Source organism: Anomaloglossus baeobatrachus, chromosome 11 (assembly GCF_048569485.1).
Source record: "Anomaloglossus baeobatrachus isolate aAnoBae1 chromosome 11, aAnoBae1.hap1, whole genome shotgun sequence".
Classification (NCBI taxonomy): Eukaryota; Metazoa; Chordata; class Amphibia; order Anura; family Aromobatidae; genus Anomaloglossus; species Anomaloglossus baeobatrachus.
The window spans coordinates 159190098-159216156 of record NC_134363.1 but is presented as its reverse complement, the minus strand read 5'-3'; the positions used below and the strand labels follow the sequence as shown (position 1 = coordinate 159216156).

Genomic DNA, 26059 nt, shown 5'->3' with positions numbered 1-26059 from the left:
TCAGTTTAGTGCCGAGACCCCAATTAATTGCTAAAACTAAAGGGGCAGATATGCCGAAAACTGACCCCATGGACTCACTACGGATTCGGTGTCCTGTCTTGGAGGAGGGCAGTGATCGGCTTTTGCCCCGCTAATTTAGTAAATGGTCAGTGTCAGCTGCTCAAAACTTCATCAAAAGTTTTTAAAAGTTTTTTTTTTTTTATTTAAGTACAGTTACAGTTTAGCTTTTACCCCAAAGACCCTATTTTACAAAAAAATAAATAAAAAAAAAAAAAAGACGAAAAATATCACTTCCTGGAGGTCAATATTTTGTTCTTCCGACCACTAGGGGCGCTATATACCAGCGGCATTGGCTTTATAGACTTGCTGGTGCTATAGCACCCCTAGTGGCCGGTAATGGATAAAATATTACAAAAGGTGGATCAAAGCCTGCACATATGATGTATACTGTAACAATATGACATAACCGTTTCGGCACAGTGCATCCAGATAAAGGGTTTTTAAGAGAAACCGCACAGGGTAAAACCTTCGCCACGGTCCGTTTTCCATTCAAGATGCTCCAGCTTTGATGGGAGATGTGGGATGAGGGTGTTGGGGCGGATGAGGACCAGCGGAGGGGGGGGGGGGGGGGGGGGGGGGGGGGGGAGGTGTTGCTTTAACAGGAAGCCTTTGGAGCAGTGATAGGAATTCCATTCTCCTAATGTATTGCAAAATCAATATTGCTAAATCCAGTCCCGGCACAGCTGTCTCACTCAATTACAGCCGGCACGAGCCTGGACAGACGAAGAGGGGAGGAAAGGTGGAGGGAATGCGGGGTCCCCGTACACAGTACAGGGGATCTGTCGATACAGATATTAACCCATTCACTGCTCTGCAAATAGGTTTCATTATACACAATCCATTCCCGCTGCCCGCCGCTCCACTCCATAGGAGAGAGGAGAGTATGTGTCCGATATTGGATCTGCGTTTTATACGATTTTTGACACTTATTCCTATACTGGAATAGTTAAAGGGATTGTGCGGTTTAAGAAATCTTATTCCTTAATTGGGGGGTCATCATCTAATAAGTGGAGCAGCTATAGACCGGCTCCCAAATATTGGCAAACCCGGCGTGTCCATGCAACATATGGATAAGTTTCTTAACTCCAATGTAATACTTCATTTCTCCTGTGGTGGCGCTGAAGAGTAATTGATCAAATGCCAACAGCTGTTGGGGGGGGGATATCATCTGAAGGATACCCCCCTTGTCAGCTTAATTTCAGTGGAAAGGGATTGTAAAAAGCAAATAATTGCATCATCATACGGTAGTGTAAAGCTGTGGCGGTATTACCTACCTGTGTGGAAATAAGGGTTGACCGCATAGGGGAAGCCAAAGGGAAGTGGCTGAGGTGGAGGCACTGAGCTGGAGGGCAAATATTTAGCATCTCCTTTGCTGATTACTGGTCCCAGAAGATGAGTCGGTGACTCTGATGGAGCACATGACAGGCTTTGGTGGCTGTGCGAGTCACTTGACTCTTTTAGAGACTCTCCTCCCTTGAGAGGATCTTTACCCTCTTGCAGTTCATGGGATGAGGATGAGGCACCGCGTTCAGCTCTCAGACTGTCTGTCTTCTCCTCCGCTTCGCTCTCGGAATCTTTCATCTCCTCATCGTTTCCGTCAGATACCCCCTCTCTTATACGTTGTTCCAAGAGTTCCTTTGTTTCGCCGTGGGCTCCTTGGGGTTCCATCCGGTGATGAGCAGATTTTCGACTTGTCCTCCTTGCGCTTTGGGATTCCTTTGGAGGAGGCACGCTAGGGACCCCCTGATGATTCAGAGAGAGCAATGGGGTGTTATTGTGCCTTAAGACAAGCATGGCGTTCCTTCTGGAAAGTTCCTCTCTTAAAGGGTGGCCTTCGGGGAGCTCATGCATGTTGCGCAGTGCCGGGTGGTCGGGGGGTAAACCCGGGTGAAGAGTCAGTGGATCACCAGCTAGAAGCCTCTGTCTGTGTAGATTCTCCAGCTCCTTTTGGCGTATGATTTCTGCCGACATTTCAAGTCTTTGGGAGATAAAAAAAACCACAAGTTAAATTAAATAAAAAATAAATAAAATTTCACATAACACCTCTTTTTCTGTGTGGTTGCAATGTCTTGCAGGTAGAAATGGTCACTAAAGTGATAAGAAGCCTAAAAAACGCCCAAAAGCAAAATAATGGCCCCCCCGAAAAATGTTGCAAAATTTTTGAGCAACCACAGTTTTTTTTTTACTAAAGCTTTTTACACTATCTTTGCTCAGCTCTGATAAAGTGGTCAGGACCTGGCAACCAGAGCTCGATAAATTCATGACAAGTGGTGGCGTTCCTTATGCCGCAACTCTTACTAAAGGGACTGGAGTATTTGTCAAGTTTGCCAACTGTCCAAAAATTCCTAGGTAGTCCAAAAAAAAGCTCACTTTTCCCCCATCCTTAAAAAAAAAATAACATTTCTGTGACTTTGAAGACTTTAATGATCATCAGTGATTGCAGCTTAGGTCTCCATATCAGAATTATTGGCTATAGACCTACAGCAAATAGAATCTAAATTATTTATTATGGTTTTACAAGATGTCGGTAAAAATGTTAACGGTCCATTTAATTTTTGGACAACTTATCAAAAAAAAATCAAGATGGCAACCCTGAAAAACCAAAAAGTATTCCTGGCGTATACCAGTCATAAGGACACTTGGCATTCACCGGGTAAGAGTTTCACCAAGAATCTTCTAAAACAGGGTTCCCCAACTCCAGTCCTCAAGGGCCACCAACAGCGCATGTTTTCAGGATTTCCTTAGCATTGCATGGGTGTTGGAATCATCAACTGTGCAGGTGATTAAATTATCACATGTGCAACACTAAGGAAATCCTGAAAACATGCACTGTTGGCGGCCCTTGAGGACTGGAATTGGGGACCCATGTTCTAAAAGGTTCAATAAAATGTGGCGGTTAGATGATGTCAGGTCTTTTGTATAGAAGGAAACCGTATAGTCACCTGGCCAGGTTCTGCTTCCGTAGAATTTCCTGCTGCCGTGCAAACATTTCAGCTTGGGCCGGTTGCAAAAAACCATAACCTGCGGAAATAATAAAGTATTCGGTCAATATAAACTCCTAAATACCGTTTTTTTCCGCTCTGTAAGACGCACTTTTAAAAAAAAAAAAAAACTGGGGGTAAAATGAGGGTGCGTCTTACAAAACTGATATGGCTTACCGGGGCGGCGGTGGTCGAGCGGGGTCATAGGACGCACTCAGGGGTGTCGCGGCGGATGGGCGGGCTGCGAGGTTGTCTCGACGGCAGGTGCATTAATCTGCGGGTGGGCTGTGAAGGTGTCTCGGCGGCAGCAGCTGTCGGCTCAATTGAATCGCCCGCGGTTGACGAGATAACCTTCAAGAAAATGGCCGTGGAGGCGGCGCAGGAGCAGATTGACACGATGGACTTCAGGAACATGGCTGCAAAGTCCTACATGCGCACGCACCACGTCTGTGGCCATTTTCTTTAAGTCCTAGTCAAAAGTAGGCGATTCAATGGAGCCGACATTCAGCTCAGTGCACCTGCTGCCAAGAGACCCTCGTAATTCGCCCGCCTACAGATCAATTTACCCGTCGCCAAGACACCCCGTGCAGTGACACCTCCGCAGACCGCCCGCCTGCAGATCAATGGTTCCCGCCGTGACACTCCTGAAAGCCTCCTATGATCACGCTCAATCACCGTCGCCCTGGTAAGCCATATCCGGGAGATTCAGTTGCGCCCGCCGCTTCACCCCCAAGCCGCAGTATCGCCGACCCTCCTGAGCCGCACCACCCTGTCCTCCGATCCCGCAGCATCGCCTACCCAACCTCCTGTGACCATCCTGAGCCGCTCCACCACCGCCAATCCCCCCTGGTGAGCATTAGGATTAAGACGCACTAGGATTATAAGATGGACCCTCATTTTAACATTAAAAATTATTTTTTCCTAGTTTCCTCTAAATTTGGGGTGCGTCTCATAAACCGAAAAATACAGTATATGGATTTCCGTAAAAAATGGAGTACAAACGTGAAGCCCAAATTCTAGACATCTAAATTAAAAATGGCGCTACATACCCGGACTCTGGCATAATGCGGATGGCACCCCAAGAAACGGCGGTCTCAAATGTGGTCCCAAGGCGATATGAGGGGCGTTTTGTGGCGACAGCAGAGGCGGCGGGTGAGCGATCTCCCTAGAAAATAAATTAAAAAGTCCATTTTTATTAAATAGTTCTCGTGATATATTCATACATAATGAATACAGGCAAAGAGAGTCGAAAAGAAAAAAAAGCGGGGGATATTTTCACACCATTATGAGCCATTAGAATTTTAATAAACCGATACCGGCAGAACAGACGGCCATTATACCAGTAAATGGAATCAAGTATTTGTCTTTCCATAATCAAGCTTGACGGTAACATCAATATCAATTATAACTGGAAAGTAATAACTTTGATAATTGTGTCAGTAAATCGCTAGAAGATTTTAATGGAAGTCATTTTCTTGCGCTAGGTCCATGCCAGGTGCACCGGGATTTTGGATGAATTTCTGCACAAAAAGTTTAAGAGCGGAGTTCGGTAAAAGTTATTGCACCCCCCCCCCCCCCAACGTGGAGGTCTAATGTATTCAGGACATGGCTAAGACGGATGGTGCCGGGAATGATCAGACATTAGCGATACTCCAGTAGCCAAACATTTCTTACAGCTGAGCAGCTTATTCCAACATCTGGGTACTGCGCCCATAATTCACACGGAGACAGGAGAGCGCCGGCATGGCGACACAGTCACATTGGCAATGTAATAAGGCAATAAAACATTAATGACTCTGAGCTGCCAGAGATAGATGGGTCTCTCACCACCCACCATCATTAAGATTAACCTCTTTAATCTTGGAGGGGACCCAATTCAAAGAGCTTATTCCTCTCCATTTCTGTCCTTCTTCCCCGACAATAACCAGTGCCGTCACACTGGAGTATCGGGTAACGTCTCCATCTTCTCATCACTAAATATTAAGGGAGAACGTCCCAGTTCCCCCTTCTCATGTTTCCCCCCCCACCGTTCCACAAAAAAAAAAAAAACTAATTACAGAGGAGGGGGCTTGTTAATGCCGTCGTCTAATGCCACGGTCCAGCTGGCAACATCCATTGTTTGCCAAAAGTACCCTTCCCAAATGTTCATCCAGGCAATGAACCGATGAAGCGTTGGCCCCGTAACCTTATCCAGCTGCCTAAAAACAATTTCTCCAAAATTAGTAATTTCTGCAAAATCAGTCTAGTGGCACCGAATCTGCCTCCAGGCAATGAACCTATATAGCATTGGCCCCAAAATCTTATCCAGCTGCCTAAGAACAGTTTCTACCAAATTAGCTACTTCTGCAAAATCCGTATCCGCTATAGGTGCTAATAAGTGACACAGTAGACAAGAGCACAACACCAAAGGCCGGAATACAGATGACTAAAGCTTCCCTAGGCGATAATAAGTGCCATAGTAGACCACAGCACAGCTCCAAAGTCCAGAATTCAGTGGACTAAAGCTTCCCTAGGCGATAATAAGTGCCATAGTAGACCACAGCACAGTTCCAAAGTCCAGAATTCAGTGGACTAAAGTCTCCGTAAGTGATAATAAAGTGCCATAGTAGACCACAGGACAACACCATAGGCTGGAGTACAGTGGACTAAAGTCTACGCAGGCGATAATAAGTGCCATAGTAGACCACAGCACAGCTCCAAATGCCGGAATACAATGGACTAAAGTCTCCGTAGATACATGACAGAGGGAATAAATTGCCAGGAAAAAAAAGTTTGGTCGTCAATTTATACACTATACTGATATTTCCGCAGTTAGTAAGCTACGGCTGACCCACAGCCTATTTTTGCTGACATCCACCGTATCCGCCTCCAGGCAATGAACCTATGTAGCATTGGCCCCAAAACCTTATGCAGCCGCCTAAGAACTATTTCTACCAAATTAGCTACTTCTGCAAAATCCATATTTGCCATCATGCTCCATATGTGCTAATAAGTGCCATAGTAGACCGTAGCATAACACCAAAGGCCAGAATACAGTGGACTAAAGTCTCTGTAAGCGATAATAAGTGCCATAGTAGACCACAGCACAGCTCCAAAGGCCAGAATACAGTGAACTAAAGTCTTCGTTGGCAATAAGAAGTGCCATAGTAGACCACAGCTCAACACCAAAGACTGGAATACAGTGGACTAAAGTCTCCGTAATCAATAATAAGTGCCATAGTAGACCACAGCACAGCTCCAAACGCCAGAATACAATGGACTAAAGTCTCCGTAGATACATGACAGAGGGAATAAATTGCCAGGAAAAAAAAGTTTGGTCGTCAATTTATACACTATACTGATATTTCCGCAGTTAGTAAGCTACGGCTGACCCACAGCCTATTTTTGCTGACATCCACCGTATCCGCCTCCAGGCAATGAACCTATGTAGCATTGGCCCCAAAACCTTATGCAGCCGCCTAAGAACTATTTCTACCAAATTAGCTACTTCTGCAAAATCCATATTTGCCATCATGCTCCATATGTGCTAATAAGTGCCATAGTAGACCGTAGCATAACACCAAAGGCCAGAATACAGTGGACTAAAGTCTCTGTAAGCGATAATAAGTGCCATAGTAGACCACAGCACAGCTCCAAAGGCCAGAATACAGTGAACTAAAGTCTTCGTTGGCAATAAGAAGTGCCATAGTAGACCACAGCTCAACACCAAAGACTGGAATACAGTGGACTAAAGTCTCCGTAATCAATAATAAGTGCCATAGTAGACCACAGCACAGCTCCAAACGCCAGAATACAATGGACTAAAGTCTCCGTAGATACATGACAGAGGGAATAAATTGCCAGGAAAAAAAAAAAGTTTGGTCGTCAATTTATACAATATACCGATATTTCCGCAGTTAGTAAGCTACGGCTGCCCCCCAGCCTATTTCTGCTGACATCCACCGTATCCGCCTCTAGGCAATGAACCTATGTAGCATTGGCCCCAAAACCTTATCCAGCCGCCTAAGAACTATTTCTACCAAATTAGCTACTTCTGCAAAATCCATATCCGCCATCATGCTCCATAGGTGCTAATAAGTGCAATAGTAGAACGTAGCACAACACCAAAGGCCGGAATACAGTGGACTAAAGTCTCCGTAGGTACATGACGGAGGGAATAAATTGCCAGGAAAAAAAAGTTTGGTCGTCAATCTATACAATATACCGATATTTCCGCAGTTAGTAAGCTGCGGCTGACCCCCAGCCTATTTCCGCCGACAAGCCCCCACATATTATTACCTCCCCCCAGCGCTCCCCTCACTCAGCACTAAACTAATTGCACCGCTCGCGTTGTCTGGGAAGAGCGGCCATCGATTCCTCGCTGCTGAAACGTCCTGCTAATCGTATCAGCGCTCCGCCAGCTCCTCGCACTCTACTGGCAGCTCCAATTAATCTCAGGTAACGCAGAAAGTGACCTTCGGCTCCGAGCCGGGGCAGCAGCCAAGCGATGCTTATGTAATTACACCGTGAAGTGTGTAATCACCTGGCCTAATCCCCCAGGCCCGACAATTAGCCGAGGCCTCTGTCGCTGGGCTGCCAAGTGCTCTGCCACCCGGACAGCCTGCAGATGAATAACGGTCAATTAAAGCTGCATGGCGGGGGCGAGGAGGTGTCCGGTCGATGTAATTAGCTGTAATCATGGGGAGACGAGGCTGCCAGACGTGAGGCGGCTTTTATATAGGATGCAATGTGGGAAATCAGGCAGCATTTAACCATCTCGCGGCTCGCTCGCCTACTACACAGCTTTCATTGACGAGAACCTTCCAGCGCCCATTCTCATCAATGCAGCAGAAAATCTCAAGTACGGGATGTTCAGAGCACAAATAAAGGGCATTTTGTGAAGGGAGCCGCGCCGTCATTTCATTACAATTTACACAAAAGGTCTTACAATCCTGAAATCTTGCAAATTTTTATACTGACCACTAAGCTCAATGTTACCTGTTATGTAGAGATCACATCTCTATCATCACAGGCAGGATCACAATGAGCCATCAATCACCTTAGGTGATGTCACAGCTCACCTCCTCCTCCTCCCTGCACAGATCACAGAGCAGGCCTACACTATAGAAGTCAATGAACATCTCTAGTCTATTCTGTCCTGTTGCTGCTGTAAAGAACAGCTCTGGATGATGTTAGCGACTCGAGTAAGAAGGCCTCCACCATAATCATGCACACAAAATGGAGTGAAAAAAAAAAAATTCAACAAAACGTCTTACAATACTGATATCTTGCAAATGTTTATACTGACCACTAAGCGCAATATTACCTGTTTTGTAGAGATCACATCTCTATCATCACAGGCAGGATCACAATGAGCCATCAGTCACCTTAGGTGATGTCACAGCTCACCTCCTCTCCTGTCACAGCTCACCTCCTCCTTCGTGCACAGATCACAGAAGTCAATGAACATCTCCAGTCTATTCTGTCCTGTGGCTGCTGTAAAGCACAGCTCTGGATGATGTTAGCGACTCAAGTAAGAAGGCCTCCACCATAAAAAAAAAATTAGAAAAAAAAGCTAGTATGGTCACTAGAGTGCACAAATTGTCTCGTGGGACCTGATCAGTTTTCTGTGTCTGCTGGACAGACAGCCCGTGCACCTCCCACCTGCTCTTCTGATTGTCCGGCCTCTTGCGACGTCACAGCAACAATGATGTTGTACATGACTTCAAAAGTAGAGCCGCAGATGCCGAGAGGTGGTTTACAGGGGTCCCACAAATGTCCATACTGACCACCGCCTGTGAATCGATTTGCCCCGATTGCCTCTTTTTCCTTAAAGGGAGTCTGTCACCAGGTTTTTACCACCTAATCTGAGATCAGCATAATGTAGGGGCAGAGATCCTGATTACAGCGATGTGTCACTTACTGCTCTGTTTTGTGTAGTTTTGATAAAATCACTGATTAATCAGCAGTAGATTATCATTACAGGACTACTTGGCGTGCTGCAGATAGTCCAGCATATTCATGAGCTCTGTATAACTGCCACATCTGTAGCAGAGAAAACACTGACAGCAATCAGCTCAGTAAGTGACATCCCTGGAATCGGGGTCTCTTGTCTCTACATTATGCTGCTCTCAGGTGGAGAACCAAGAATCTGCTGACCGATTCCCTTTAATAAAACCTCCCTGCCACAAATTTTGGATGCCAATTTGGTTTATCACCTTGATTAATGAAGACACGATCACTGGAAAGCTTAATGTCCCACGGGCCTGAGACTTTCCACAGGGGTTTATGACCGGCGTTCCCACCCTTGCCTTAATTATTATCGATTGGTCACATTTGCGCCATGGCGACAGAGACGGCACCACTCATGTTGTAAATCTCTCACTGGGGCCGCAAGTTATGGGCACTGTGTGGAAGTGAATGGCCGACCCTGCGCTCTCTGCACACACACGGGTCATTCTTGCACACTCAAGACACCTCACATTCGTTAATGGACATTATACCGCTCTCTCAACCCCTCTCCGGTCTGTCTGCACTGTTGTCATAGAAACAGTCCCTGATAGACCCCCCCTGGGGAAGGGGCGGTGAGTTCTGAGGGCAGCGGTCACAGCACAGTATTTACAGGCAGTGTTTACATACTTCCCGCTATTTCCGTAATTATGGCGGCACGCAGCCCCCTCTGTCACTCACTGAATGAGTAATGGCTGACTCATTATTGTCCTCTTTACAACCAAGGACTGTAGGAAATAGAATTATTGCATAAATTACCATAAATAAACATCTCCACATTACACCCCCATCTATTATTAATGAGCGTTTCCCCCTAGATCACCAGGACAGACGTGACCCTCAGCCGTCCTCTCCTGTCAGACTGGTAAAATGTCTGCTCCGCCACTGCTTAGTCATACCGGTTACCAGGTAGAGAGCAATATGGCGGCAGGGGATCACTATTCCACAGGGGCACAGCCGAGCTGCAGCCCCTGAGGGGGGACATTGGCAGCCATATTGTTTATTCCTGTTTCCATGGTAGCCATATTGTTTTTCCGGTGTCCATGGTGACTGGCAAGTCTCCATAAAAAACGGCGGGGGTCCGCACTAGACGAAATCATACACACTAATATACGTAAATGCTTCCATGTTCCTCATTGCAATGTATATTGGGCCCTAAGATGTGAGCGGAAAGATTGGCTCCCATAGACGCCATTATTAGGATGGGCAAGTCCTGGACTACCTTCTCTGCCTTCCCAATGGACATCTGTAATGTTTTGGGAATTTGGGGCGGACATCTTTGGACATCCACATATTAAAACAGGCCAATACTAAGCAAAGAAACCTGCGGCACATTTTTTTTTTTAACAACAATACAGGGTCAACCACAATGTAATAAAGGGCGTTGAACCCATACCACTCCAGAATTCATAGAAACATGAGAGGACAACGGAGATTTGTGGTGAAAAAGTTTAAAAGGTAATTTTATTGGGACAAATATTAAAAGATAAATGCAATTTTACATTTCCACAAGACACAACAATAAATACATGTATAAATAAGAAGTTAATTATATAGATAAGGTAGTACGGTGGGTAGGCAATCGGTGGTGGCCGGATGTACACCCTATCCCTTAGTAACCTATGAGCAATCACCGGGTAAATAACCACCATCAGAGAAAGGTTTAGAAGCAATGGGATATACCTAGGCGCCGATACACGAGGAGCTCCGCATGGAGGACCCGACGTACATTTCGCAAAGAATTATGGTCGCTTATTCATGGGTACTCTTCTACCGGCGGGCTGTGTGTACCGGCGCCTAGGTATATCCCATTGCTTCTAAACCTTTCTCTGATGGTGGTTATTTACCCGGTGATTGCTCATAGGTTACTAAGGGATAGGGTGTACATCCGGCCACCACCGATTGCCTACCCACCGTACTACCTCATTTATATAATTAACTTCTTATTTATACATGTATTTATTGTTGTGTCTTGTGGAACGTAAAATTGCATTTATCTTTTAATATTTGTCCCAATAAAATTACCTTTTAAACTTTTTCACCACAAAACTCTGTTGTCCTCTCATGTTTATATTAAACAGGCCGTCCAAATATATTAGATATTATATATATATATATCTATATCTATACACATATATATATACACATATATACACACATACATATACATATATATACACATACATATACAGTATATATCACGCACACACATATAAAAATGGCAGTCTTCTTCTATAAACAGCGCCACTTTGTCTATAGGTTGCATCGGGTATTGCAGGTGGTAAAAAGGAACGAGCTGCAATACCACACACAACCTGTGGATGGATGTGGCACTGTTTTTGCACAATGCCTGCTATCCGTGCAGATATCTAGCCTTGCCAGTGAGCAGCACTAGTACAAACCATTAATGAATATTAAAGTCTGCCACTCCCCGGTCTGCAAGGCTGATAACAGAGAACAGTTTAGTGTCCCTTTAACACCCCCTGTGCCTATAGTAATATGATGCAGATACGTTTTTCACAGACGACGGCTTTTCTGTTTAATGCCGGAGTGTGAAATAGGTTTCAGCGGAGATGGCAGATCAGCTCGGGAAGCCGAGGGGCTCCATACCGGATTTGGTTCTGACACTGGAATGGCTGATCTCCAGCCCTCGGATCCTGTGTCTGTTTCTCCTCTTTCTGCTCCTGCAGCCATGCTCGGCATTAAGGGATTTACGCTGCACGCTGCTAAATTTGATATGTCCTTTAACAGGAGACAAATGGTTCGCGAGGCTTTAAAAGTATTGACTTTTCTTTAACAATAAGCGCTAATGGCCTTCAAATAATCAATAGTTAAAGTCATTACAGGGTTGCACATTATACGGTTAAAACGAGCCACTGCCCCTTTTTTTTAACCCCATCTTGTCTCTAGATTGATTCTGGCATCCAATGTAGGGAGAAAAAAAAACAAACCTATTTTCCCATCCTAATAATTATGGACAGTGTAGGGTAATGTGACACTTTCCTTCACTCTTGATGCAACAAATAAGTATTGCACTACTCTGGCTGGCCTTCGGGGGCAGTGTTCTAGCTTATCTTGGTAAATAAACTAGAAAAGGCATAATTTATTTATGAGCGAGCACTACCATGCTCAAGTGCTCGTAACTAGTGGTAAGTGCGCACTACCATCCTCGGGTACTCTGTACTCATAACTAGTGATGAGCGGGCACTACCATGCTCGGTACTCGTAACTAGTGATGAGCGGGCACTACCATGCTCGGGTGCTCGGTACTCGTAACTAGTGATGAGCGGGCACTACCATGCTCGGGTGCTCGGTACTCGTAACTAGTGATGAGCGAGCACTACCATGCTCAGGTGCTCAGTTAAGGTAACTAGTGATGAGCGGGCACTACCATGCTCAGGTTCTCGGTACTGGTAACTAGTGATGAGAGGGCACTACCATGCTCAGGTTCTCAGTACTGGTAACTAGTGATGAGAGGGCACTACCATGCTCAGGTTCTCGGTACTGGTAACTAGTGATGAGAGGGCACTACCATGCTCAGGTTCTCGGTACTGGTAACTAGTGATGAGCGGGCACTGCCATGCTCAGGTTCTCGGTACTGGTAACTAGTGATGAGCGAGCACTACCATGCTTGTAATGAGCAGTTGGGTGTGACTCAAGTAACCAAGTATAATGGAAGTCAATGGGAAAATCATCTGGAAAAATGCTTGAGTATTCGAGTCCCGCCCAATTGCTCAATACAAGCATAGTAGTGCTCGCTCATCTCTAGTTAGGAGTACAGTGCGCCTGAGCATGGTAGTGCTCACTCATCACAATTTCTGATCTATTCATTACACCATCAATCATTATTAAAGGGTCTGTACAAGTCTCCGTTTTTCCCAGCATCACTCTTGTTTTTAATAGAGCTCAGGTTTGCAATACCAAATCTATCCTACCAACAAAAGTGGCGCTGTTTCTAGCAATAATATACACTTGTACAGCCCTGGCCTCATGCTTTATATACAAGTAATTTTAAAGAATTTAGTGCATTTTAAGTTGAGATTTAGGTAGTTTGTGCCTGGCAAATGTTTATCTTTACCCAACTCAAATCATATGAACCATATTGCGTCTGACCATTTGCAGTCATGGTGTCTTCTGTTTCTGGGAAAGCTGGGTGACATTATATCTCCCACTGAGGTTGCCATCGAGCCTTACCGGATTCCGGATTCAGTGATGCATAGGATATGGGGGTCAGGGAAGCAAGTGTTGCCACTCAGGATTTTTGGAAAGCTGGGTTGGGTGGGTTAATATTTCCTGGTGATTGCATATTCTAGCTTTTATACATTCCTCTATATCCACTATATTTGCAGCTCTGTAGTCCGGCACTAATGGAATTAGCAATTACCGGATGCCTCCTAATGAGGCCGGCTCGTCTGATCCCGATCCTATACCCGCTGCACCCACAGAATATCATACACGCTGGATATATGAGCTGGCGATAATACTTCCCGGGATCCGATGACTGTGCCTGGCATTTATCCTCCCCTGGAGTTCCCACACAGGAAGATGGGAAGGAATCTTAACCCCAAGCCAAGCCTTCTCCAACCTCTCGCAATTCCCTCCATCTCCGGCTGCCATAAATCTACCTTCCACTCACGCACCCTGCCTGAGGGAGGGAACTGGGGATAGAGGAAGAGGGGGTGAGAATCTGTCAGCTCCAGCTATGTGCTCCAGGCTAGCCGGCTTCATTTTTATTTTAACCTCTTCCAACCAAACAGATAACAACGTAGATTCCACAATAATAATAATAATAATAATAATATATAGCTCATGACTTGCATAAATCCTGAACATTGATTTTCTGCATCTGCTTTGAAAAAAAATAAAAAAAGTAAATACATTTTGAGTTCTGGTGCAACACTGCCACCTAGTGTCCAGATTCACAAGCAATTGGACGTTGAATGGAACCATAAAGCATCGACGTGTTACATCATTGACAGCTCTCTAGAAGAGTACATGAATACAAGAAATAGATATTCACGCAATTATTTTTTATTTTTATCTAATACTGCCCATCGCGGATGAGAGAATAGAGGCTTGTTCAGATGAGCCGATTGTTGACCAGTAAGCGGTCCACTGTGATCAACCAATAATTTACTTAAGGCCCCCTTCACATATCAGGGATTCTGGTACGTATGTTACAGTTTTTATACGTTCCGTAATCACGACATACACAGACCCATTAAAATCAATGGGTCTGTTCACACATTAGTTATTTCTCACTGACCGTGTTTCCGTGCGTCGCACAAGCGTGTCGGTGTGTTCTGCACGGAGGCAAGTCCATTTTTCTCTGGCATCACTGATGTCACAGTGGTGTGATCCGTGGGACACGGACCAGAGAAAACACATATCTTTGAAATAAAATTATTTTTATACTCGCCTGTTTCCGGCCGCTGCTGTCTCCTGCTTCCAAGCCGTCTCACTATGCTCATGAATAGTCACTGCAGCGCGACCCAGAAGTAACAGCAGAGGGGAGATGGCAGCGGCCAGAGACAGCATTGCGGGACACTCCAGCAGCAGCGTGGGCAGGTGAGTATAAGTGCCTGATCGCCGTGTGCTATCACGGATTGCACACGGAGAATACACGAGTGCCAAAATCATGGCCCACGAAGGGCTGTCTCCAGACCTGCTGTCTACGGCTGCTGCTGTCGCCTGCTTCCATGCCGGCTAATTATGCTCATGAATATTCACTGCACCGCGACCCGGAAATAACAACAGAGGGAAGACAGCGGCGGCCGGAGACATTAGCACCATAGAGAGCGGCAGGTACAGGGGAGTATAGGAGTGTCTGATCTCCGTGTGCTTTCACGGATAGTAAACTGAGAGCACACTAGTGCCAAAATCACAGCACATGAAGGGCTATTTCCAGACCCACCGTCTCCGGTTGCTGCTGTCTCCTGCTTCCAGGCCAGCTAATTATGCTCATGAATATTCACTGCACCGCGAACCGGAAGTAACAAAAGAGGAGAGACAGCGGCGGCCGGAGTCAGCAGAGCCGGAGACATCAGCACCATGGAGAGCAGCGGCGGAGAAAGGTGAGTATAGGAGTGCCTGATCTCCGTGTGCTATCACAGATAGCACACGTGTGCCAAAATCAAGGCACACGGAGGGCCAAATGCATCTTTAATGCATCAGTGAAAAACGTGTGTTTTTGACTGACGTGTGAAAGACGCCTAATGCAAATGCACACAACAGACGATCAAAAAGATCCAGAGAGGCCATTGGGAAAAAATTGCAGCGTACACTATTTTTATACCCTCCTTTTATGAACCAGAATATGAAATAGCAGGCAGCTCCACAATATGGCGGAGCACGTGGAGACACGTAGCGGACGTGTCCACCCCAATTTTAATAGCCGCTGGGATCGAGATGGAAATTGGTGCTGATCATATTGGGACATCTATGACCATTTTCTGGAAAAACTCCCATTTTGAGGAGTGGGGCACATGGCTGGATTCTCCCCAGTACTGGATAATGTAATAGACCGCGTGGAGTTTGGTAAAGGATCTTTTTCACCATATACCGTGGCAAATTGCATTAGGACAGACAGTCACAAGAGTTTCGGTTTGTCTCGCTGTTTAGCTCGGGGTGAAATGGTCTGGCACCAGGCCCCTCCGGGAGCCGGATAATGACACCCGTCAAGTCTACGCCAGACAGAAAAAAAAACAACAACCACAGTTTTTGTTTGCCAAACACTGATCCTATAGAAAGCCCCAGGACTCTCCCGCCTCCTTACTGGAATCCGTCGCTATTTACTAGTCCTCCGCCAGCATCAACGGCAGAGGATCCAACCCGGCGCAGACAATGATCCTTTATCTGGTGATAAACAACCATCGCGTTCCCCTCCCAAGTCTGGAGCACAGAGAGGGTCTCGCTCCCTTCCAGATGGAAAGTACAGGTCAGAGCCAGATCTTACTCCTCAGACACACTTGCTCCCTTCTCTCCGGCTCTTTCCCCCACCCAAACATGCTTTCTTCATCTATTCCTCTGACTTCCCTGGAAGACGTCCAGGCCACACAGAGGTTGGGAGGTTTTCCTGGAGTTATGCTGGACAGGAACCATGCAATCCCCACAACTGGCGTGTCTGTGTCTGCAGCTTTCCCCATGATGGGAAGGGTTAGCCAAAGTGCAAGCCCCTTCGCTCACTCGTGTTCCCACAACACGGTCTTCCTTAATGCAATCCTACTGCCGAGGCTGATCCTACACATCCTTCCAGAGCTAGAAGCCTCGCCGTCTTTCCAAGGAGAGAGATTAAAATCTTAAAACCATCCAATCTCGCCTAGAAACCAACAATCCCTGTGTAACAACGGAGACTACAGGGGAGGAAGCAAAGGGAAAAAACGGGCAATAGAGCCAAGAGGGACAATTACCGAAAAGTGGAAAATAAACTGTGGTCGAGTCAGTAGATCCATTATCCACTTACAATATTGTATGGTTTTGTCCTAAAATATATGTCTCGGTTTCTCATGCCCTGCACAGGTTCCTCCATATCCAAGCAATAAGTGCTGAATCTTAATGATGGAGATAACCCCTCCAAATACTAGATTAGGCCATATTATATGGATAGTGTAGTATAACTGTGCAATATTGCACCAATAGGCTGCTATAGGGACATATTGTTGCAGCAAGTTCCTCTAGGGGCACACCATTTTTCTGTGACCAATTCATACAAATTCAGGAGGGTTATCAATGATGAGCAGCAAATTTTATTGTTTATAGTTCTACGCGTTTCGGAGCCAACATGCTCCTTCAGGAACGATAAGCTCCTCGCATTTCGGAGCCAACATGCTCCTTCAGGAACGATAAGCTCCTCGCGTTTCGGAGCCAACATGCTCCTTCAAGAACCAACAATAACATTGTTATTGTTGGCTCCTGAAGAAGGAGCATATTGGCTGCGAAACGCGTAGAACTTGTTAATCTTGGTTCCTGAAGGAACATGTTGGCACTGAAACGCATAGAACTTGTTATCTCATCATGAAGAAGGAGCATGTTGGCTCCGAAACATGTAGAGCTTGTTATTGTTGGTTTCTGAAGGAGCATGTTGGCTCCGAAATGCATAGAACTTATCGTTCCTGAAGAAGGAGCATGTTGGCTCCGAAACGGGTAGAACTATGAACAATAACATTTGCTGATAACATTGATAAATGTAACGCCTGCCTGGATCAACAGACTCAGATGGGATGTAATGGACAGGCTAGAGGGAAGCCACTCACCAAGCAGGACCCCCAGAACCCTGAAACCCTTTAACCCCTATACAGGGATTTGGAGTTACACAGGGCCCTGGAGATCACTACCTGTGGAAGGCTGCAGTCCGATGAGAGTAGTCGTCAGGCAGAGTCAAACCAGGAATTGCAGAACAGGGACAGAATCAGCAGGCAAGGATGTAATCAGAAAACGTAGCAGAGGTCAAATCTGGATCGGGCAGCGAGGTACAAAAACAGCAGGCAGAAGGGTAGTCAAGAAACAAGCAGAAGTCAGAACACAGGAATCACAAAACAGAATAGGGCGGATCAGGAGCCAGGAAATCAGAACTATCTCTGGCAGTGGTCATGTGACAGGAGGGGGAATAAGAAGGGTGTGGTGTCTTCCCATTGGCTGTAGCTGAACGCTGGCAACTTCAGCTGGAAGACACATGCCACCCACAGTCAGCCAGCGGTACTGCAGATCCCAAGATAACCCAGCCCAGTGGATGATCTGAGCCTGCACCTACCGATGCCGCTGGCATCGACTCCTCTCCCATCACCAGCACCATCCACGGCAGGAACACAGTGTCGCCTGGCAATCGGAGCAGAAGTCGCTGTAGCGGACTCCAGTGGTGACGTAACAATAACCCTCTTGAATATGTCTGGCAGCGCGGCATTGAAATCCTTCTCTTCTGCTTTATTGATCAATGCATGAACAGTTATAGATGTAAACGTCAGAGCTAGAAATTAAGAAAAAGGGAGCACTCGCAGGTGATAATACCCCTAAAAATGATGGAGGGAAGTTGATACATTTTTGCAGACTAAAATATATAGAGGTTCTACCGAGACCCATGCCTTGTCTCTTGCTCGTCAATGGTTTAGAGAAGCCAGGCCTGTCTCAATCAGCTTATGAAATGGTCATCTTGGTAAAACAATCCCTGACTGTCCAAACCAAGCACAGGCACTCGGTGCACCCTTCCAGCTACTTGTATTTTGTCAATCTCAGCCCTTGCCTTGCTACTTTAAAGGCAGACTTGTCCATCAAGGAAGAGAAGGACGTAGATAGATGGAAAACACATCGGTGGGAAGGTGCACGGAACGGCTGGGGTGCACCAAACGCCTGTGCTTGGTTTGAACAGTCATTTTCTGCTAACTCCATTCAAGATTATATTTTCTCTTTAAACATTTCTGCCCTCTCTATCTAGATCCTTTTCCAATGACCTAAATCTGGTCACGCGCGTGCCCGAGGAGGAGCTGTGCGAGACACCTATAAGTGGAAGTTTGCACAATCCCACTCTTGGTGTGCCGTGCGTCAAGGCTGTTACCCACACACCGTTTCCTACCCACTTTCACACATAACTAACCTTTCAGTCTGTAATGTTATTCATCCGGCTGCGCCGGGTCTCACAAGGTTTGCACAAGTTGTCACATAAATGCTGGATGAGCCGCTATCAGGAAATGAGCCTGCGCCGGCGCTCGCCTACTACTTAACAACCTTTATTTTAAATATTAGGTGCGACAAAAGCCACAAGCTCAAAATCTGTTCTGGAAGAAAACACGAATAAGGATTCCTGCAGTAATTCCAGAATTAGGCTTTATGCTCAAAAACGGAGCATAAGAAGGGTGTTTGTGTCCCTTTAATCTGGGACCACACGGAGGATTTGGGATGTCCGCTACAAGGGTATGTGCTTTGGATGATGGAGACACACAAAACGCCATCCACGTCTTTAACAGGGTATTCAGTAAAGCGCTAGAGCAACAAATGTTATATTTGTTGTAGGTATATAGATATATCACTATATACATGTTGTGTCAATAATCATTGCCTCCATTACCCTTCGTCCATACCCTGGAGAATCCCTTTCCATATCAGCTTCACTCGATACAAACCACCTTGTATTGCCCATTATTTCAAAAGGATTTTTTTTTTTTCTAAAACAGTGCCACACTTGGCCACAGGTTGTGTGTGGTATTGCAACTCGACCTCCTTTCCTTCCATAGTGCTGAGCTGCAATACAAGGCACAGTCTACAGAAAGGTGGGGCACTATTTTTAAAAGAAAGCAACATGGAGGAAAGAACTGGTTCTCCTTGTATTACATGCAATGCTCTATGAAAAAAAATTATACAAATTAGCTCTCAGATACTAAATTAGAGAGTTAGCTACCTTATAATAATTCAGTGACCGACCCGTTAACGAACCTTAACGCGTGACCAGGAATAAATGCCAAGCCAGAAGCTCTTCCACAGACGGCCTGTTTAGGGGTCTTTACCACTCATCAGTGGTCTGGCTATCTCAGTGCAACACTCTTAAGGCAATATTGAGGGAAAGTACTGGTTCTGTTTCAAGGGGTTATCCACTACTGAGCAACCCCTGCTTAGGTTATGCAATAGCCTAATTAAAACAAAAACAAATCCCACAGAGGCGTAGTTGTTCCCAGAGAGTGATGTGACTTGTGACACACTTACAGGCAATGAGTATCTGCACTATCCGCAGCTCATTATTCCATCAATGTTGACAAAATACTAATGGCTCAAGCTGACAAGCGGCTAGTTGTCCAAGAAAGTGGCGTGACTTGTGCCACACTTACAGCCAATGAGTGTCCGCAGTATCCGCAGCTCTTTACTCCATCAAGGTGGACAAAATACTAATGGCTCAAGAGGACGAGCGGCTAGTTGTTCCCAGACAGGGTCGTGACTTGTGACATGCTTACAGCCATTAAGTGTCTGCACTATCCGCAGCTCATCAATATTCCATCATTAAGAATGAAATCCTAATGGCTCAAGCTCACAAGTGGCTAGTTGTTCCCAAACAGTTTTGTCACTTGTGACGTGCTTACAGCCAATGAGTGTCTGCACTATCCGCAGCTCAGTATTCCTTCAAGGTGGACAAAATACTAATGGCTCAAGCTGAGGAGCGGCTAGTTGTTCCCAGAGAGTAACGTGACTTGTGCCACGCTTACAGCCAATGAGTGTCCGCACTATCCGCAGCTCATCAATATTCCATCAAGATGGATGAAATACTAATGGCTAAAGCTCATGAGCGGCTTTCCATCGAGGTGGACGAAATACTAATGGTTCAAGCTCATGAGCGGCTAGTTGTTCCCAAAAAGTGACGTGACTTGTGACATGATTACAGCCAATGAGTGTCCGCACTATCCGCAGCTCATCAATACTCCATCAAGGTGGACGAAATATTAATGGCTCAAGCTCATGAGCGGCTAGTTGTTCCCAAAAAGTGTCATGACTTGTGACACGCTTACAGCCAATGAGTGCCCGCACTATCCGCAGCTCATCAATACTCCATCAAGGTGGACGAAATAGATAGAAAATAATGCAAATTAGTTCTCTCGCAGATGGAAAGACGCTACGAGTATCTGGTTTGGCATTTATCCATGGACTCGTTATAGGGTCACACATTGATCTTGGTCTCCTAGGTGGTACTTGGGAGACATCTCATCCACAGAACAGAAGAAAGGAATATCACAATAATTATATAGAAATATATATAATAATTATATAGAAGATAGAATGTAGGTGGTCTCGCCGGCGTCGGTGGTACTCTACCTGTCGGTGAAGTGGGTGGGGTCCCGATGCTGGGGCAGGCCTTGCTTCCTCCTCTGGCTCGAGGAGTTACTGGAGGTGGGTATGTGAGCTTCCATTGCTCCTGGATTTCGCACCACAGCAGCTGCCACTTCTTGCCGTGCCCGGAGCAGATCTGCCAAAAGAAGAGCGGAAACTGTGTCAAGCTGAAACACCCCGCAGTGCTGCAAACTATTCTCAAGTCGTCTCGTGACAGATATCCTGAGCCCTCCATCCTCCTTCCTTCCTTCCCCACGCTCCTCACTCATTACCTGGCTGCTCGCAGGGATCCTCCTGCTCCTTATCACACTCCCTCTCCATCTCTTGACCTCCTTTGTTCTCTTCTCTATCTTCCTTTTCTTTAGCGGTTTCTTTCTCCGCTTCTCTCAGAACGAAACAATCAAAACCACATGTTTTTCTGCCATTGGAACGGACTCGAAAACATACGGAGCTAACTGAGTCACCCAGGAGTGGGGGGGCTGCGAGAGGGGCGGAGGGACGGACCCAAATTTCTCTCTCAAGTTAAAAAAATAAAAAAGAGGGCACTTTTAGTTCCAGAAAACGCTCTGCTAATATTTCGCGATATTACGGGACACGTCGTTCTACATAATTAAAGAATATGAGCATTGCTGGTAACACACGGCCATGGCTCCGGAGATCTGTCTACAAAGTAATTTTCCTTCCAGGGCCCCCTACATAAAGCACCCCGAGTTCTTGACTCTTGCCTAAGTCTGTAAGGCCAGGATTACGGCTGCTCTCTGTGGGATCACAGCCCAGTTTTGGCAATGGAAAAAAAAAAAAGTGTGATGCCATGGAATAAAAGCGATTTTTTTTTCAGGCGGCAGAGAAAGAAGAAATGTGAATAAAACCTGACTAGACAAATATAAAAAATGTTGACTACTACTCGCTCTTCAGGCCATTATCGATTGCCAAGAGAAAAGAAAACAAGTATACACGTATTCCAAAACCTGGTGATTGTGCATCTAAAAGTACTGGCTGCTACCAATCACTGATATAAAGGGTACCTGTCATGTTAGAATAAGCCATCATGTGTGAGTACATGAGGATTTACACTATATCAGGCTATTACATGACTTGTATCCAGCAGTTTTCCCTTCAGCAGCCTCAAATGTTCAGTTGTCTCTGAGCTAGTGGGTGGAGACCAACTTCTATGATGTCTCCCATACACAGCACACACAGAGACATGAGGGATAACACCATTTCTGGCCATTATAGGACATGTATCCTGCATTTTACCAGTATTACCCCTCTGTAAACTCTCTAATTCTCTGAGCTAGTGGGTGGAGACCAGCTGCTATGATGTCTCCCATACACAGCACACACAGACATGAGGGATAACACTAACTCTGGCCATTATATGACTTGTATCTAGCAGTTTTCCCTTCAGCAGCTTCAAATGTTCAGTTGTCTCTAAGCTAGTGGGTGGAGACCACCTTCTATGATGTCTCCCATACACAGCACACACAGAGACATGAGGGATAACACAATTTCTGGCCATTATATGACATGTATCCTACATGTTACCAGTTTTCCTCCTTTGTAAACTCTCTAATTCTCTGAGCTAGTGGGTGGAGACCAACTTCTATGATGTCATACACAGCACACACAGTCATAAGGAATAACACTAACTCTGGCCATTGTATATACAGTATATTTATATATATTTATTCATTTATATAGCGCTATTAATTCCACAGTGCTTTACATACATTGGAAACACTGTCCCTATTGGGGCTCACAATCTAAATTTCCTATCTGTAAGTCTTTGGAGTGTGGGAGGAAACCTGAGAACCCAGAGGAAACCCACGCAAACACAGGGAGAACATACAAACTCCTTGCAGATGTTGTCCTTGGTGGGATTTGAACCGAGGACCCCAGCGCTGCAAGACAGCAGTGCTAACCACTGAGCCACCATGACTTGTATCTAACAGTTTTCCCCTTAGCAGCCTCAAATGTTCAGTTGTCTCTGAGCTAGTGGGTGGAGACCAGCTGCTATGATGTCTCCCATACACAGCACACACAGAGACATAAGGGATAACACCATGTATGGCCATTATATGATGTGTATCCTGCATTTTACCAGTTTTCCCCTCTGTAAAGTATTTCTCTGATTCTCTGAGCTAGTGGGTGGAGACCAGCTGCACTGATGTCTCCTATACACAACACACAGAGACATGAGTGATAACACAATTTCTGGCCATTATAGGACTTGTATCCTGTATTTTACCAGTTTTCCCCGCTGTAGACTTTTTCCTCTAATTCTCTGAGCTAGTGGGTAGAGACAAGCGATGATGTCTCATATACACAGCACGCACAGAGACATAAGGGATAACACATGTATGGCCATTATATGATATGTATCCTGCATTTTACCAGTTTTCCCCTCTGCAGACACTTTCTCTAATTCTCTGAGCTAGTAGATGGAGACCAGCTGCTATGATGTCTCCCATACACAGCACGCACAGAGACATAAGGGATAACACATGTATGGCCATTATATGATATGTATCCTGCATTTTACCAGTTTTCCCCTCTGCAGACACTTTCTCTAATTCTCTGAGCTAGTAGATGGAGACCAGCTGCTATGATGTCTCCCATACACAGCTCACACAGAGAGACATAAGGGATAACACATGTACGGCCATTATATGATGTGTATCCTGCATTTTACCAGTTTTCCCCTCTGTAAAGTATTTCTCTAATTCTCTGAGCTAGTAGGTGGAGACCAGCTGCTATGATGACTCCCATACACAATACACATACATGCTCTCCTGTCTATTCACTGCACGTCCAGAATCAGCCTGTAGCATATTATACAGCACTACTGAGCAATGGAGCTGCGAATCCAGCACTGGAGTTTGATAACTTCTTACTATAAAGTATCTCCGTCCCTCTCTATGCTCTTTCCTCTCCTTTGATTTCAATATACAATTTAGTGAGCTGGCACCCCAATTTTACCTGTATATCAGGGGAAATGAAGAGGCAGGGGTTGAGGGGAGGGGGGGGGGGGGGGAGTGTGGAAAATATCTAAATGGAGAAATAAGCTTTTTATTTAAGTTTACTGTTGCTGACTGGTTTGCAGATCGGCAGCCATTATATATAGCATGTTTAGCCATGACAACCACATGGCTAATGGATTATTCTGTGCGCAAAGAAAATCAAGTTCTCAGCAGCACATTTCCTATTTACACCACAGGATGATGTGCTGCCGAGAATGGGGGTTCTTAAAGGGGCTGTCAGCATTTTATAGAGGGGTCATCAATATCAGATCGGCGAGGGTACAACTCCCGGGACCCTGGCTGCTCAGCTGTTTTTGCCTGGATGTTGTGGATCAGAACAGCACAGCGCCATCATCTGTATGTGGCCGCGACCAGGTTCTGCGCATGTGCCCCTACACAAATAAATAGAGGGAATCAGCAGCTCATGCAGCGGCCACTAATCAGTTGACGGTCCGCAACTGATCACATCCGGCCGGGAACAGCTGAGCAGCCGGGGTGCCGAGTGTTGCACCCCCACCGAACCCGAGGATATGTCATTATTATAAAAGTACCAGACAGCCCCTTTAAGCAGGCTTAAAAACATTTTACCAAACCATTGAGAATTTTGCTTGCTTGTCTAGCTATTGAAAGCCTGTTTACACTGCACAATGATCAGAGAGCGATAAGTAAACACGCCCTCAAATTTGTTTTGACTATTCATTATGCAAAGTTTGTTGAAATGAGAGAGACTATTTAAAGGGATTCTGTCACCAGGTTTTTGCTACCTCATCTGTGAGCAGCATGATGTAGACAAAGAGATCCTGAATCCAATGATGTATCACTTAGATTACTGGGTGCAGCCGTTCTGACACAATCACAATTTTTAGATTTAGCCATGTAGCAGAGCTGAGAAAGCTGCCCCCACCCACACTAGGCTCTCCATAGAGATTGACACCTCACTGTCTATGTACAATCAGACTGCCGTGCGATGATAAGAGTCTTGCTGCTTAAACAAGCAAGAGATCGGACTGTGACAAGACAGGCATTCCTGAATTCTCTGTGTTAACCCTTGCAACATGCGGTCTTCAGCTTACATAGCAAAAACCTGCTGACAGATTCCGTTTCAGGGTATGTTCACACATTGTAGATTTTTTTGTTTGCAGTAAATACCAGCAGCAGAGTTGATAAAATGTTAACAAATGCAGTGGCAAACCCAAGACAGAATCTGTAGGAATTTGCAACCGATTCGGACTGGCGCGAACACAGGAACAAAATGTTACCGTTGATGATACAGACATACATGTATGACAGATCAATCACTGGCCTCATTCATCCACAAAGGAGAAGCAGCGCAATCAATGATCATTAGAGGCGTAGATGGCCCAGACACAATTAACACGGCTCGGTTAATTGCCTTCTTAGGGGTGCTGATCATGTCGCCCGGAGGTAGGGCTTTGAATTGGGCACAGATCGCGGAGTCTGAGGCTCGAGGTTACCAACTGTGTAGCTGGATCCTGCGCGATCTGTGAGATGCACGGTGTAGATGAGATATGGCAGCTCAGCCTGGGGGGCTTCCCAGCTGCAGCGCTTGGCAGTCACGGGGGTGTCATAGCCTGTCAGAGCTGGCGGCTTTTAGGAACGCACGCCACAAAAATAGGAGGGGGGGAAGGGGCATTAGCGAATGTAGAAGAAGCCGGAATAGTCTGCGAGCTAAAATTGTCTGACCACCAAGAGATAATAATCAAATTTACATTCGGATGTCGCAGAATCTTAAAGCGCCACGTCCCATTTTCTAGCAACCGCCACCGAATAATCGGCAAAAAAACGTCTGACGCAACCACTGTCTGTGCACAAACCAGTCTGCATTGTACCGGACCCCCACCGTGGAGGATCTGCCATCGAAAACTTAAAGGAGCACTAAACCTAAATGCGAAAACATATAAAAGAGAAGCCAATAAATACAAATAGATCATGGAGAAAGGCATTTTCAGGATTTCCTGCCGTATTCCCACTGACAAATAATAACCGGGAAGAACAGATTGCATTCATGTGCCCAGTAATTTCAGATACAGCTTTGAGTTAAAGGGGTTGGCCACCACTGGAATCAGGGGCTCTGTCTCTACATTATGCTGCTCTCAGATGAGGTAGAAGAAACATGGTGACAAATTCCCTTTAACCCTTGTTTTTTTGTCGCTACCTTCCTGCTCTTGCTTTTCTCCCCGAGTCGCT

The 26059-nt window shown here is 45.7% G+C and overlaps 1 protein-coding gene across 5 annotated transcripts in view; it reads right to left on the bottom strand.

Annotated features, from left to right (window-relative positions):
- The window catches only part of SAMD11 (sterile alpha motif domain containing 11), a 223479-nt gene that overhangs the window by 11002 nt on the left and 186418 nt on the right, over nucleotides 1–26059 (bottom strand). For all 5 annotated transcript variants that reach the window (XM_075328973.1, XM_075328971.1, XM_075328972.1 and 2 more), the window contains exons 8-11: nucleotides 20817–20967; nucleotides 4091–4206; nucleotides 3003–3081; nucleotides 1335–2038 (exon numbers count right to left, since the gene is read on the bottom strand). In XM_075328973.1, the coding sequence (XP_075185088.1) occupies nucleotides 1335–2038; nucleotides 3003–3081; nucleotides 4091–4206; nucleotides 20817–20967 (1050 nt within the window). The remainder of the gene's footprint in view (nucleotides 1–1334; nucleotides 2039–3002; nucleotides 3082–4090; nucleotides 4207–20816; nucleotides 20968–26059) is intronic.